Source organism: Camellia sinensis, unplaced genomic scaffold, assembly GCF_055761805.1.
Source record: "Camellia sinensis isolate YWXY unplaced genomic scaffold, ASM5576180v1 Unanchor6, whole genome shotgun sequence".
Lineage (NCBI taxonomy): Eukaryota > Viridiplantae > Streptophyta > Magnoliopsida > Ericales > Theaceae > Camellia > Camellia sinensis.
The window spans coordinates 12606613-12619696 of record NW_028129474.1 but is presented as its reverse complement, the minus strand read 5'-3'; the positions used below and the strand labels follow the sequence as shown (position 1 = coordinate 12619696).

The window sequence follows — 13084 nt, the reverse complement described above, 5'->3', positions numbered from 1 at the left end:
AGTCCCCTTTTGTTTGTTTTCCTCCCACTGCTTACCATTCCTTTTTCCAGTTGTAACTTTTTCAATATTAGCATGGAATGCATTTTAATTTTGATTTTGAGCTTGGCCATCAATATAATAAACCAGTAATTATTATTAACTCATTAAAACAGAGAGCCTCCAAACACTGCGTTGTGTTATTAATTAGTAATTAATGGCTATATTAGTTTGTTTGTTTGCCTCCCACATTGCAACCTCAAAGGACGTGGCACATTTAATCTAATAATATGATAATAAGAGTGGTACAACATAACATTGATACCATACATACAACACATCACACACATGTATATGTCCAAAAAGTTACTACAATAGATAGAAGAAGATCAAAACATCAATGAGCTTTGTTTGAGCTGTTATCTTGCTATTCAAAATATTCATTCAGATGAAAGAAGTCATCTAACCATTACCAAATGCAGAAACCAGAATATTTTTTTTTCCTTTTTTTGACAGACATTTCACCAATCTTTTATCCCAAAGATCAAAGTCAACCTAAGAAACAAAATAAAAAAAAAGGTTGGAAAATAGTATTTATATCAAAGCTGAAGCCAAAAAACCATGAAAAGAAAGAAAGAAAGGGGAGAGAGAGAGAGAGAGAGAGAGAGAGAGAGGGAGGGAGGTCTAGACGAGTGTGGTTTGGCTAGGATGAAGAGGTCATGTGAAGTGCTACCAAGGAGGCGTAAAAACCATCAGTGATGTTGATGAGAGTCTCATGCCTTCCCTTCTCTACGATCACACCATTCTTCACCACCGCTATTACATCTGCATTCTTGATTGTGGACAATCTATGTGTCACTACCACTGTTGTCCTATTCACCACCACTCTGTCTAATGCATCTTGAACCACCCTCTCCGACTCTGCATCCAGCGCACTTGTTGCCTCATCTAGCAGTAGTATTTTCGGACTTTTCACCATTGCCCGAGCTATGGCCACCCGTTGCTTCTGCCCCCCTGACAATTGCACTCCTCTCTCTCCTACTACCGTCTCATACCCCTGCCCAAAAAATTAACACCACAAAAAAAATCATACATTACATGTTTAATATATATATAGGAAATAGGATTGAATGATGAAATCAATTCCATCTGTTTGCTTGACGGTGTCTCCTAACCTGTTGTAACCCGCTAATGAACTTGTGGGCATTTGCCATTTCTGATGCAGCTAAAATTTCTGCCTCTGATGCAATTCCATCCTTTCCGTATGCAATGTTTGCACGTATTGTGTCGTTAAACAGGACAGGTTCCTGGCTCACCAGACCCATCTGCTGCCTGAGCCATTTCAATTTCAACCTTTGAATCTCAATTCCGTCTAGAGTAATATGACCTGAATCAGGATCGTAAAATCTTTGCAACAATGCTATCACTGTTGATTTCCCGCATCCACTTTCTCCCACCAGAGCTACCGTCTGATAAGATTAGATTCACAACACAACAATAACACAATTTGGAGCTGAAATTGTACGAATGCCCCCTTCTAAAATAGAGCTTTTAAAAAAATATACATATGGAAAGATAGAATTTCACCTTGCCACTATGAATGGTCAAATTGAGGTCACAGAAAATCTGAACATATGGAAAGATAGAATTTTACCTTGCCACTATGAATAGTCAAATTGAGGTCACAGAAAATCTGAACATCTGGCCTAGTTGAGTACTTGAAGCTTATGTGCCGAAGCTCAATTTCTCCCTTTACACTCTCTAAAGTCATCCCGGACTCATCATTTGGGTCTATCTTAGACTTCCTGTCAAGAATAGCAAATATTGAAGCAGCAGCAGTCTTGGCTTTAGTAGAATCAGGGGCTAAGGAACTTGATTGAGAAATTCCAATGGCTGCCATGGTCAGAGCAAAGAAAACCTACGAGAGAGGCAACCTCACAACAATTGAATCAAAACTATCATTTAATTTCGTCATGTTTAGCTTTTGGATAATTATGGAATTGCAGTGTGTATACTCACGCGGAAAACATCTGAGAATGTTGTTTTACCATCCTCAACTAGCCGTGCTCCAGCATAGAAACTGACTGCGTAGGCACAAAACAGCAAGGCAAAAGACAGCCCAAAACCAATCCCACTAATCAATCCTTGCCTTATCCCTGTCTTCATAGGTCCTTCACATTTCTTTTTGTACAATTCCATCACTTTTTCTTCCGCACAGAAAGAAGCAACTGTTCTTATGCTTCCAACAGCATCATTGGCAACTTGGCTTGCTTCTTCATACATCATCTACAACCATTTACATCGAACTCTATGAATTATTAGGGAACAAAATCTCAAGAAAGCCTTCTTTTAAAAAAATTAATTAATAGATCAATGAAAAACATGGCAAAATTGAAACATCTTTTGCCAGAATGGCTGCCGTCAGTGTGCAAGAGAGAAATTCTCTTTCAAATGGTAACTTCAAATTTTTAGAAGGTGGGGACACCTTATATACTCACGGCAGCCCTCAATCTTAAGTAATATTTATGGTGATAGCCTTTTCTTTCAAATTAGAAAATTCGACAGAATGTCGCAATTGTGAAACGTATGATAATGAGTTTAAAAGCAAACCTTTGCATCTGCACTGAACCCTGTCATGAACTTCAGTTGAACAAAACCATTCAATCCTATCAGAGGTATCAAAGCAAGGATAATTAGCGCCAGCTGCCAACTTGCTTGAAAAGCAATGGCCAATCCTGCAACTGCTGTTGCAGAGTCCTGAACAAGCTGACCAAGTGTATCTCCAACTAAAGCCCGTACAGTAGCTGCATCTGCAGAGAGCCTTGCTCCAATCGCTCCAGTTGAGTGCTCGACCTCATCAAACCAACCGATCTCCATGTGAACCACCTTTTCAAAACACATTGATCTGATCTTTTTTATCAACTTACAACCAGCCACAGAAAAGAAGAACGTCTGCATTGGATATACCAATAATGATACAAGTCCAAGGACAACAAACATGAGTGCCCAAAAATTTGAATTTTTCCTTAATTCATGAGGTGGCTCATAAAACGTTTTAATCACAGTTGAAAGAAGTAGACCAAAAATTGGAAATATTGAGCCATTAACAATTGCAGCTATAGTTCCTGCTATAAGCACAGGAACCTCTGGTTTGTTGAGATAGGCAAGTCGTCGCAGTGGGACTTTCGGAGGCTTGTCTGACGGTTGTAGATACGAGGCTTCAGCTTCTGTTAATGCAGTTTCAGGAACATTGAAACCTGTAGGTAGACCAAATGAAACTGAATGGTGGCGGCTGCTATTTCCTGCCCCAGAGGATCCACGACTTATGGAACGTAGGAATGACATCCGTTGACTTGACTGCCTACTCGATTCGATAATAGATTCTGATTTGTCTTGGTCCACTACAACTTGTTTAGAATCTTTGTTCGCTTCCTGTAATCTTATAAGCTGATAGTATGCTCCTTCTGGATCCTTGAGTAGTTCTGAGTGTGAGCCTGATCAATTAACACATACGATACTAAACATAATGAATATTTCTTTATCACAACTATGACACATATTTTGAAGGAAGGAAATAAGGAGTTTTGATTCAGAAACTAAATTATTGCCTAGAAATTTCTAAACTGTGGGAATTATAAGGAAAACATTATGAATAAGGTAAAAAAATATTGAGTGACTTTACGTTGGAAAAGTTTTAACCATGTTTACATCAGAATTATTTTGGCGTTTGGAAATTTTTTCAAAATTTCACAATAAGCAGGAGGAGAAAGTATGAAAGAAGCAATTTGTTTTTATGAGAAATACATTTTATGGTGTTTTTTTACTCTTCAATTTGTCAACAAATTAGCAATGATACTGATAAGATTACCCTTTTCAACTATCTGCCCTTGCTGAATCACTGCAATCATGTTGGCATTCCTCACTGTGCTCAAGCGATGGGCAACAATGACAGTAGCTCTGTTGACCATTATCCTGTCTAATGCTTCTTGGACAATCTTCTCAGATTCTGCATCTAGTGCACTTGTTGCTTCATCTAGGAGTAGAATTCGCGGGTCTTTTAGTATAGCTCTGGCTATGGCAACTCTCTGCTTCTGTCCACCAGACAATTGAGTCCCATGCTCACCTACCATGGTGTCCAGTCCCTAAATCCAATATTTAAAATACAAAGGGAAAATAAAGAATTAACAAGCTTATGAAAGTGAATAGATAGTGTTAGGTTTTATTCTTGGCAATCCCGTTTGACAAAACTCCTTTAAGTTGTATTTGTTTTCGCACCTTTTATTTCAGTGAGGCTCTGCGTTCATTAGATGCGAATCCAACCCGAATCGTGCCTTTGCCAATTTCCATGGATCAAAACCGAGGTTGTAATAGGATCAAGTTTTCCTGATTTTCCAATTTTGGTCGTCCCGCTCGAGCGGGGATTGCAAGCTCACAGCATCTCTGTTTCGCCTGAAAAGTACTGGATGGTGTGATTCGACGCTCGAGCGTGGAAACTTCCACTCGAGCGTGAAGCCTATATGAATCACACAATTTTGAAGCCTCTGCTCGAGCGGAAATTCCCACGCTCGAGCGGACCGCACGAACACAGATTCTTGGATTTCTATAAGGAATTGGTTTTCTTCCAAAATTAGGATTACTTTGGTTTTCTATAAGTAGTTGGGTTTCTCCCAAAACTTGGATAAGTCCTCTAGATCTTCTTTTTGGGTTCTAAGGTTTATATCTGGGGATATTTTGCTAGTTTACTTTGATGTTTTGATTGAGTATTCAACTCCTGGTTTTAGAAGTTTACATCAAAGGATAGTTTGTTTAATTCCATACAAAAGAGAGAGTTGTTCTTCGGTGGATTCTGAAGAATTCGAGCCTGAAGCTTTGGTGGATTCCGGAGTGGCTCATCGTCAAGACAATTCCGAGGTGAAGACGGGGTTGGAAGAGACACATAGAGGTTGGTTCAATTCGGGCGTGGATTCGCTAGGTAATTGAGAGTATACCTGTGTAATTCTTTTATGTCTTCTTAGTGGATTGTTTTGTGGCTGTTGCCCATGGTTTTTTATCACAATTGGAGTTGTCCAATTGTGGTTTTTCCACGTTAAATCGTTGTGTCGATTTGTCTTGATTATTTGATTGGGATTGTTACATACTGCTTAAAATTGATAAATAATCACAAATCAACATCTAGGAGATTTTTAGATTTTTCAATTGGTATCAGAGCGGGTTGCTCGTTTGTTTTTTTAAAACTTTTGAGCCAGATCTTGTTTGATTTGTGATAATGGATTCAATTCGCGAGGAAAATTCTATGGTTCGACCACCCCTACTTGACGGATCCAATTATTCTTTTTGAAAAGCTCGGATGAGATTGTTTTTGAAATCTATAGATGAAAAAGTTTGGCAATCTATCATGAATGGGTGGACCGGACCAACAATTACCGTTGATGGAGTAACTTTCCCCAAACCAATTGAAAAGTGGGACACAATTGATTACCAAAATAGTAGCTGGAATAGTAAAACTATCAATTCTCTCTTTTGCGCTGTCACACCTGAAGAGTTTAGTCGTATTTGTAATTGTGAAGTCGCAAAAGAGGCTTGGGATATCTTACAAACCATTTATAAGGGCACTCCTTCTGTTAAACGCTTAAAACTTCAAAGGCTCACGTCTAGTTTCGAAAACCTTTCAATGAAAGATAGTGAGACATTTGATGAATTTTATGCGAAATTGAGTGACATTGTAAATTCCTGCTTCAATTTAGGTGAAAAAAATACCAGAATCCAAAGTTGTGGGAAAAATTTTGAGATCCTTGCCCGATCGGTTCCAACCAAAAGTTACGGCTATTGAGGAGGTTCAAGATGTTGACAACCTCAAGCTAGATCAGTTGGTTGGAAATTTCCAAACTTATGAGGCACGTAGGAATTTCAAAAAGAAACAAAAAGATATTGCTTTTAGTAGTGCTCATAGAGTTGGAGAGGATTCTGATGAGGATTGTGAGATAAATTCCAAGATTACAGCTGCTTTTGTTAAACAATTAAAAAAATCTTTTTTGAAAAAGAATCCAAATCTTTTGGAATCTACTCATACTCATAAATCTAAAGGCAAAGATAAACTCAAAATTAATTCTATAGCCAAGAAGGAGAAAGGAAAGATACAAGGGAACTCTGAAAGAGTCCAATGCTATGAATGCCAAGGAGTTGGCCACTTTGCTTCAGAATGCCCTACTCGTTTGAGGAAGAAGAATGCCCTCGCTATCACTTGGGATGATGAATCAGAATCTGATGAAGATAAAAGTGACAATGAAGATCAAGGCGAAGAGGGACATAAACAATTCCTTACTTTCATAGTGGCTTCCGAAACTGAAGGATGAATAGAGTATCCGAAGAGGTCAGTTGAGAATGCCACTGATGATGAATCCTTGGAGAGTGAGGATGAAGAGCTTGAGTAAGCTTATGAAAAGTTGTATAAGGAGTCTCTTAAGTTATCCAAATTGAATGACAAACTCACTATGAAACTCACAGCATGTGAAAGTGAGAATGTCAAACTAAAGGAGGAGATTTCTGAGGCTAGGATTGATGCCATCAAGATAGCTAATGATCGACAAGCTCTTTGTGCAAAACTCTTGACTTGTGAGACAGAGAGGAATGAGCTACAACAGATTTATGCAACATATGAAGAAAAAATTGAAACTCTCGAGATGTCTCAAGTTGCTTTGAAAGAACTAATGATCAAGAAAGAGGAATAACTCAAGTGTGCTATGGCTACCATTGTTCTTTGGAACAGAGGATCAAAGACTTTGGACAATATCATTGGGTCTTAACAAATTTGTACTGACAAGAGTGGCATTGGCTTTGGTGATAACAAAGAGCAAAAACAGAGTGCATCTACATCTCATGATACAAGAACTCAAAGAAAGGGAGAACAAAAAATTCAACGTAAGGATGGACTTTTCAGACTTCCTAGAGTTGGTAAGGTAAAAGAAAAGAAGGTACACCCTGTTTTTATTTGGCATCATTGTGGTATGTATGGTCATATTCGCCCTTATTGTTATAAGTTGCATGGGAGAGTGTATTTGCCTAGACCTAGAAATAAGAAGTTGGAAACCATGTCGAGATAGGTCCTCATTGAAAGGGAAGAGAACCACAATGTCAAGACACCACCGAAGAACCGCAATTCTTACAACTTTGTTCATACTAAAGTGGTTTGGGTGAGAAAACTTGACTTGTGTTAATTTGTTTATTCTTTTTAGTTTTTGAGTTTCTGTGTTTTTTTTGTCATTACATGTGTGTTTGTTCATTTTTTTTTTGTCTTGCTTTTTTTTTTTTGAAAAAAAAAAAAAAATCCCCAAAAGATTTTCTTAGTTTGGTTTTGCAAGCTTGAAATTTTTGTGTGGTCCTTGGTGCATATTGGAATTGATGAGAATATCCATTACATGTTAATATATGTGTGCTTTATGTGGTCATTACTCATTTTGGAGTGTGAGTTTTTTTGATTAGTATGTCTCATTCTGTACACACTCTTGAATTAGCAAATTTTGGAGTCTTCCGCCTTAGTGATTATTTTTTTCTATGGACTTCTAGCATTGTATCTTTTGCTTTTCTAGAGGAATTGACCTATACTAGCATATCATGGGTGATGTTGAGTCTCTTAACTACCTTCCATCTTTTTGCACCTCCACGGCTTTCCCCTCAATTCTTTGCAATCTAGCCATGAGGAAAAGGCTACCTCAGAGTCACTAACCAGGCCATCTTTATTGTATCCATACTTCTCTGGTTCGGTTTCCATACTCTTAAGTGTGTCAACCGCCAATGATTGTGCAAAAGAAAAAGAAAAAGAAAAAGAAAAAAAAAAGAAAAAATATGCAAAAGAAAGAAAGAAAAAAAAAGAAAAGATTCATTGATTGAGGGAGAGCCTTCGCCTTTACTCACCAAATACCCCTTGATTCCTAGTGGTTTGACTTTCCTTTGTTGTGCTTAGATTCTCTTGTCGGAGGTCCAGCTTTCATATCACTATTAGGATTGAATCTAGTGTTTGTTGAACTCCAAGAGTCGCACACACACTTTTCTCATGGGATCTATGCTTTTCACATAATACATCACTTTCTTTCATGAGGAATTTTCTATAGACTGTGCACATTGTGTTTACTAGTAATTGTGTTTCTTGGATAATCTTGTGTGTTTTAAGGTACAAATCTGAAATTCCTTGCTTGCTCCACCATATTATTTTTGTCGTTTTCTTCTTGTTCACTGTTTTCAGTGTTTGTGGTTGCTTTTAGTGAGAGGGAGTTTGGTTCATCTTGACTTAGGTTGGTTTATGATCTTGCTTTTATTGTTTGAGAGTTGTTTTTCATGAGTCTTAGTTTTCATCTATTCATGTTTTCCATCTCATGTTTTAAGATAATTGTGTCATATGTCTATTGCTTTTTCATATACTCTTGTGGGACTAATAGTTGTTTTGGAGATTGTGGCACTAATAACTGTTTTACAGATCATGACCTTGAGGAAGAAGTTGGCTTTTGTTGGCTGTAATGGGTTGGGGTGTTTAGGATTTTATTTGTTAGGTGTGTTTTGTCACGGCATTGCCAAAGGGGGAGATTGTTAGGTTTTATTCTTGGCAACGCCGTTTGACAAAACTCCTTTCAGTTGTATTTGTTTTCGCACCTTTTATTTCAGTGAGGCTATACGTTTATTAGATGTGAATCCAACCCGAATCGTGCCTTTGTCAATTTCCATGGATCAAAACCGAGGTTGTAATAGGATTAAGTTTTCCTGATTTTCCAATTTTGGTCGTCCCGCTCGAGCGGGAAAGTGACGCTCGAGCGGGGATTGCAAGCTCACAGCATCTCTGTTTCGCCTGAAAAGTACTGGATGGTGTGATTCGACGCTCGAGCGTGGAAACTTCCGCTCGAGCGTGAAGCCTATATGAATCACACAATTTTGAAGCCTCTGCTCGAGCGGAAATTCCCACGCTCGAGCGGACCGCGCGAACACAGATTCTTGGATTTCTATAAGGAATTGGTTTTCTTCCAAAACTAGGATTACTTTGGTTTTCTATAAGTAGTTGGGTTTCTTCCAAAACTTGGATAAGTCCTCCAGATCTTCTTTTTGGATTCTAAGATTTATATCTGGGGATATTTTACTAGTTTACTTTGATGTTTTGATTGAGTATTCAACTCATGGTTTTAGAAGTTTACATCAAAGGATAGTTTGTTTAATTCCATACGAAAGAGAGAGTTGTTCTTCGGTGGATTCTGAAGAATTTGAGCCAGAAACTTTGGTGGATTCCGGAGTGATTCATCGTCAAGACAATTCCGAGGTGAAGACAGGGTTGGAAGAGACACATAGAGGTTGGTTCAATTCGGGCGTGGATTCGCTACGTAATTGAGTATACCTGTGTAATTCCTTTATGTCTTATTAGTGGATTGTTTTGTGGCTGTTGTCTGTGGTTTTTTTATCACAATTGGAGTTGTCCAATTGTGGTTTTTCCACGTTAAATCGTTGTGTCGATTTATCTTGATTGTTTGATTGGGATTGTTATATACTGCTTAAAATTGATACATAATCACAAATCAACATCTAGGGGACTTCTAGATTTTTCAGATAGCGTACATAAGAAAGAAAGTAATCAAGGGTAAAGAACTTCAAACCTGAGGCAGTTTATCAATGAATTTAGCAGCATTGGCTAGCTCAGCTGCTGCTTTAATCTCTTCAGTGGTTGCACCATGCTTCCCATAGGCAATATTGTCCTTGATGCTGCACGTAAACAACACAGGCTCTTGGCTTACCAGACCAATTTTCCCCCTAATCCAGTTTAGCTGGAACTCTTTGAGATTAATACCATCTATAAGAACTTCACCAGCTTGTGGATCATAAAATCTCTCTATCAGACTGATTACTGTTGACTTTCCGCTTCCACTCTGTCCAACCAAAGCTGTTGTTGTGCCACTAGGGATGAAAAGTGAAAATCCACTGAATATTTGCTCATCTGGCCTAGCTGGATAACTAAAATACACATTCCTTAGCTCTATATCCCCACGAATGTCATCTACTTGTTTTCCACTAGTGTCATATGCATCTATCTCTGGCTTCCTAGCTATAGTCTCAAACATCTTGAATGCTGCAGCTTGACCTGCGGCAAATGCACTCATACAAGGTGATGCTTGCCCAAGTGACCTGAAACAGACATTACAAAAAAAAGCTGATTGTATAAATGAATGAATTTATAACATTTTCCTATTTAGTTTGAGAGAAAGTTACTAGGAAAATGGTTTACAAGTAAGCAGAACCCACATGGAACCACTCAACACAGCGACAATTACATTTAGCACTTCACCTCCGGTATATCCCTTTTCCAAAATCATCTTTGCACCAAACCATATAGCCAAAGAATAAGTGCTGAATGCGACAAACATAACTGCTCCGAAACCAAATCCAGCAGCCAAGCCTTCTTGAACACCTGACTTGTAAGCATGTACAAGAGATTTGTTGTAATTAATTACAGCTTGCCTCTCCCCAGTAAATGATGCAACCTAAGATACAGGAAACACAAAGGTGAACATAACCGATTGTAGAAAGCAAAACAAACAAAACAAATTAATAAACGTGTCTAAGTTTATGAATCGAGATGCATGGATTAGTTAGTGACATACAGTTCTAATTGAGCCAATAGTCTGTTCAACTACAGTTGCGGCTTTGGCATAAGCATGTTGTGCATGGGATGCCATTTTGGATACAATGATAGCGGTGGCTCCACCAGCTATTACAAGTGCAGGAATACTGGATAACAGGACAAGTGTAAGAAGCCACCCCTTGATTAATGCTATCACAAACCCTCCCAAAAATGTGGACAACAGTTGTGTAAATTTTCCAACCTGCAATTCATCAAAACAAAAGATGCAAGAGAATCTTTATACGTGTGTGTGTTTGTTGTTTGAGTTGAGTTGGTGGTGGTACCTTCTCACCCATAGCATCCTGAATGAGAACAGTGTCACCTGACATCCGACCGACAACTTCACCAGTATTGGTTTCCTTGTCAAAGAAAGCAACATCTTGTCTCATTATAGTTTTCAAATAAAGACTCCTTATTCTTGCTGCCTGTCGCTCTCCCGTTACCATCCAGCAAGCCACCTCTATCAAAAACAATTAACAACACACACAAAAACAGTTTTACAGTTTTTTGTTTCAAAAATATTAGTGGTGAATGGCAATATCACAATAATAATAATACTCCTTAAGGAGATTGGATTTGGATGCACTTACGGAGAAATGATGCCACACCGGCCCCCAATGCTAAATAGACAAATTTCAGTGATACCTACGATGTAATCAAGTTATTAACTAACTACTTAATGACATTTTGCATTCCACTATATCAGGAAAAATGAGAGAGAGAGAGAGAGAGAGAGAGAGAGAGAGAGAGAGGAGATATTTCTCAAATTACTAAGAAATATTAACTTCACATTAAAATTTAAATCAATTAGCAATCAAGCTTCCTTAAATAAAAGTGTGCTACTGGAGTAGAAGATTGAAAAGTACACAATATAGAAAACTGTTAATTTCAATTGCGAATTTTTCCCATGATAGCTGGCTTAGCAATGAAGTGAAATAAAACATAAATGAGAGAGAAAAATGGAGTGAATTTTGTATTGTATTGTATTGTATTGTATTTTTGTTTGTTGTTACCTGAGAAACAACTCGAACCACTTGTTTGTTGTTTTGGTTTTGTCCAAAAGAATCAATTAATTGACCCAAAAGAACAGTCATGAGGGGCATGCATATACCATTCCCAACAGCACCAATTGTACCAAAGAGCATCAACACAACATCTGCAGAGTCTGCAAAAGCGAAGAGCTTGAAAAAAGGAACAGTGTTCGCGTTTGCGTTTGTGTTCGTGTTGGTGTTGGTGCTGCCGGAACTTGATGGTGTGCCGGCGTCAGTGGTGGCCTCTGCCTCTGTTTCAACTGTAAGGCTTCTTGATGTGATGGCCTCTTCCTTCCCCTTCCTCTTCCCCTTCCCCTCCGCCGCCTCCTGCAATTCCAACCCATTCTCCCCTGCCATATTACCAACAACTTCTTCTTCTTCTTCAATCAAATTCAATACTATATTTTACATTCTGAAAAATTAATTTTTAGTACAAAATTTCAGTCGCAGTCAGAAGGAATATTGATGCTGGGATGTCCTTGATTAGCTGCAAATAAGGAGCAAGCTGAAAAGAGTCGGACCAGTGAGGAGGGACGTTGAATAATAATAATAAAAGATCCAATAACAGCAGAAAAAACAACAAAAAACAATAAAAGATTCAATAGACCGATGAGATATTTGATTCTCTCAAGATCAAAATGTGTGAGAGTGTGTGAGTGACAGATGGGTACGAAAAAAAAAAAAAAAAAAGCTGAAAATGGAATGAACGATGAGACGCCTGGCAAGCATAAACTTAACCTTGTCGGTTGGTTTCTCGATATCTGATAAAAATGTGTTTTTTTCCCACGCTTTTCTCTCTCTTTTTGGGATGGGACTGGGACTGGGACTGGAGAGCGGGTGGGATCTGAGATTTTCTTATGTAGAAAGAAGCAATTGTTTGTTGTGGTAGTATATGTATGTATCATGTATGTATGTACGTACAACTAACTCCTTTCCTCAAGATTCAGTTCTGTACAATATTGCTAATATTAGTCTGCAAGTATTTATAGATAGGGACAATATACTTTGGGAATAGTAAATAAATACATCCCCATGTGAGTTTTCTTGAAGAGCAAGGCCACGAATTTCCGTGATTTTTTAATGCTGTGTTTGGTTGGGAGTTTGAGGAGGAATTTGAAAAGAGAAATGAAAAAGGTAGGTGAAATGTGAATAAAACATGTTTATATTTCATCTATTTTCACACACATTTTTCCTTTTCCTTTCCAAATTCCTTTCCAAATTCCCTAACCAGTATTAAAGAATAACAAAAAAATGCTATGAATTCGTTCTTATTCCTTCATAATTTATCTTAAATGTATTTATGTGGTAAGAATTAAATTTATAAAGTATGACTTCATGAGTAAAATAAATTTAAATCATTCACTGTATTTAGTTTTAATTTTTTAAAAATTAAGTTTTTTAATTTTTTTAATTTTAGTGAATATTT

General features: G+C 37.8%; 1 protein-coding gene across 2 annotated transcripts; it reads right to left on the bottom strand.

Moving 5' to 3' along the window:
• Positions 1–331: 331 nt before the first annotated feature.
• On the bottom strand, positions 332–12649 carry LOC114299895 (ABC transporter B family member 11). 2 transcript variants are annotated; one of them, XM_028244732.2, is made up of 13 exons: positions 12397–12649; positions 11641–12145; positions 11218–11272; positions 10912–11087; positions 10608–10829; positions 10249–10487; positions 9606–10131; positions 3845–4118; positions 2587–3470; positions 1996–2262; positions 1631–1894; positions 1152–1445; positions 332–1033 (listed from the first exon to the last, which is right to left on the bottom strand). In XM_028244732.2, exons 2-13 carry the CDS (start codon positions 12013–12015, stop codon positions 680–682), a joined length of 3930 nt encoding a protein of 1309 aa, XP_028100533.2. In that variant the 5' UTR covers positions 12016–12145; positions 12397–12649; the 3' UTR covers positions 332–679. The 2 variants fall into 2 exon arrangements, with proteins under 2 accessions (XP_028100533.2, XP_028100527.2); XM_028244726.2 differs by having other exon boundaries at positions 11641–12163; positions 12397–12613.
• Positions 12650–13084: the final 435 nt, after the last annotated feature.

What these genes read in the sequence shown, in the direction of transcription:
- LOC114299895 (XM_028244732.2), bottom strand. Translation starts at nt 12,015, where the DNA reads ATGGCAGGGGAGAATGGGTTGGAATTGCAGGAGGCGGCGGAGGGGAAG. An exon ending in AGGATGCTATGGGTGAGAAG is followed by an intron (nt 10,830 to 10,911) that starts GTACCACCACCA and finishes GATGAATTGCAG; the next exon opens with GTTGGAAAATTTACACAACT. An exon ending in CATTCTCAGATGTTTTCCGC is followed by an intron (nt 1,895 to 1,995) that starts GTGAGTATACAC and finishes CCTCTCTCGTAG; the next exon opens with GTTTTCTTTGCTCTGACCAT.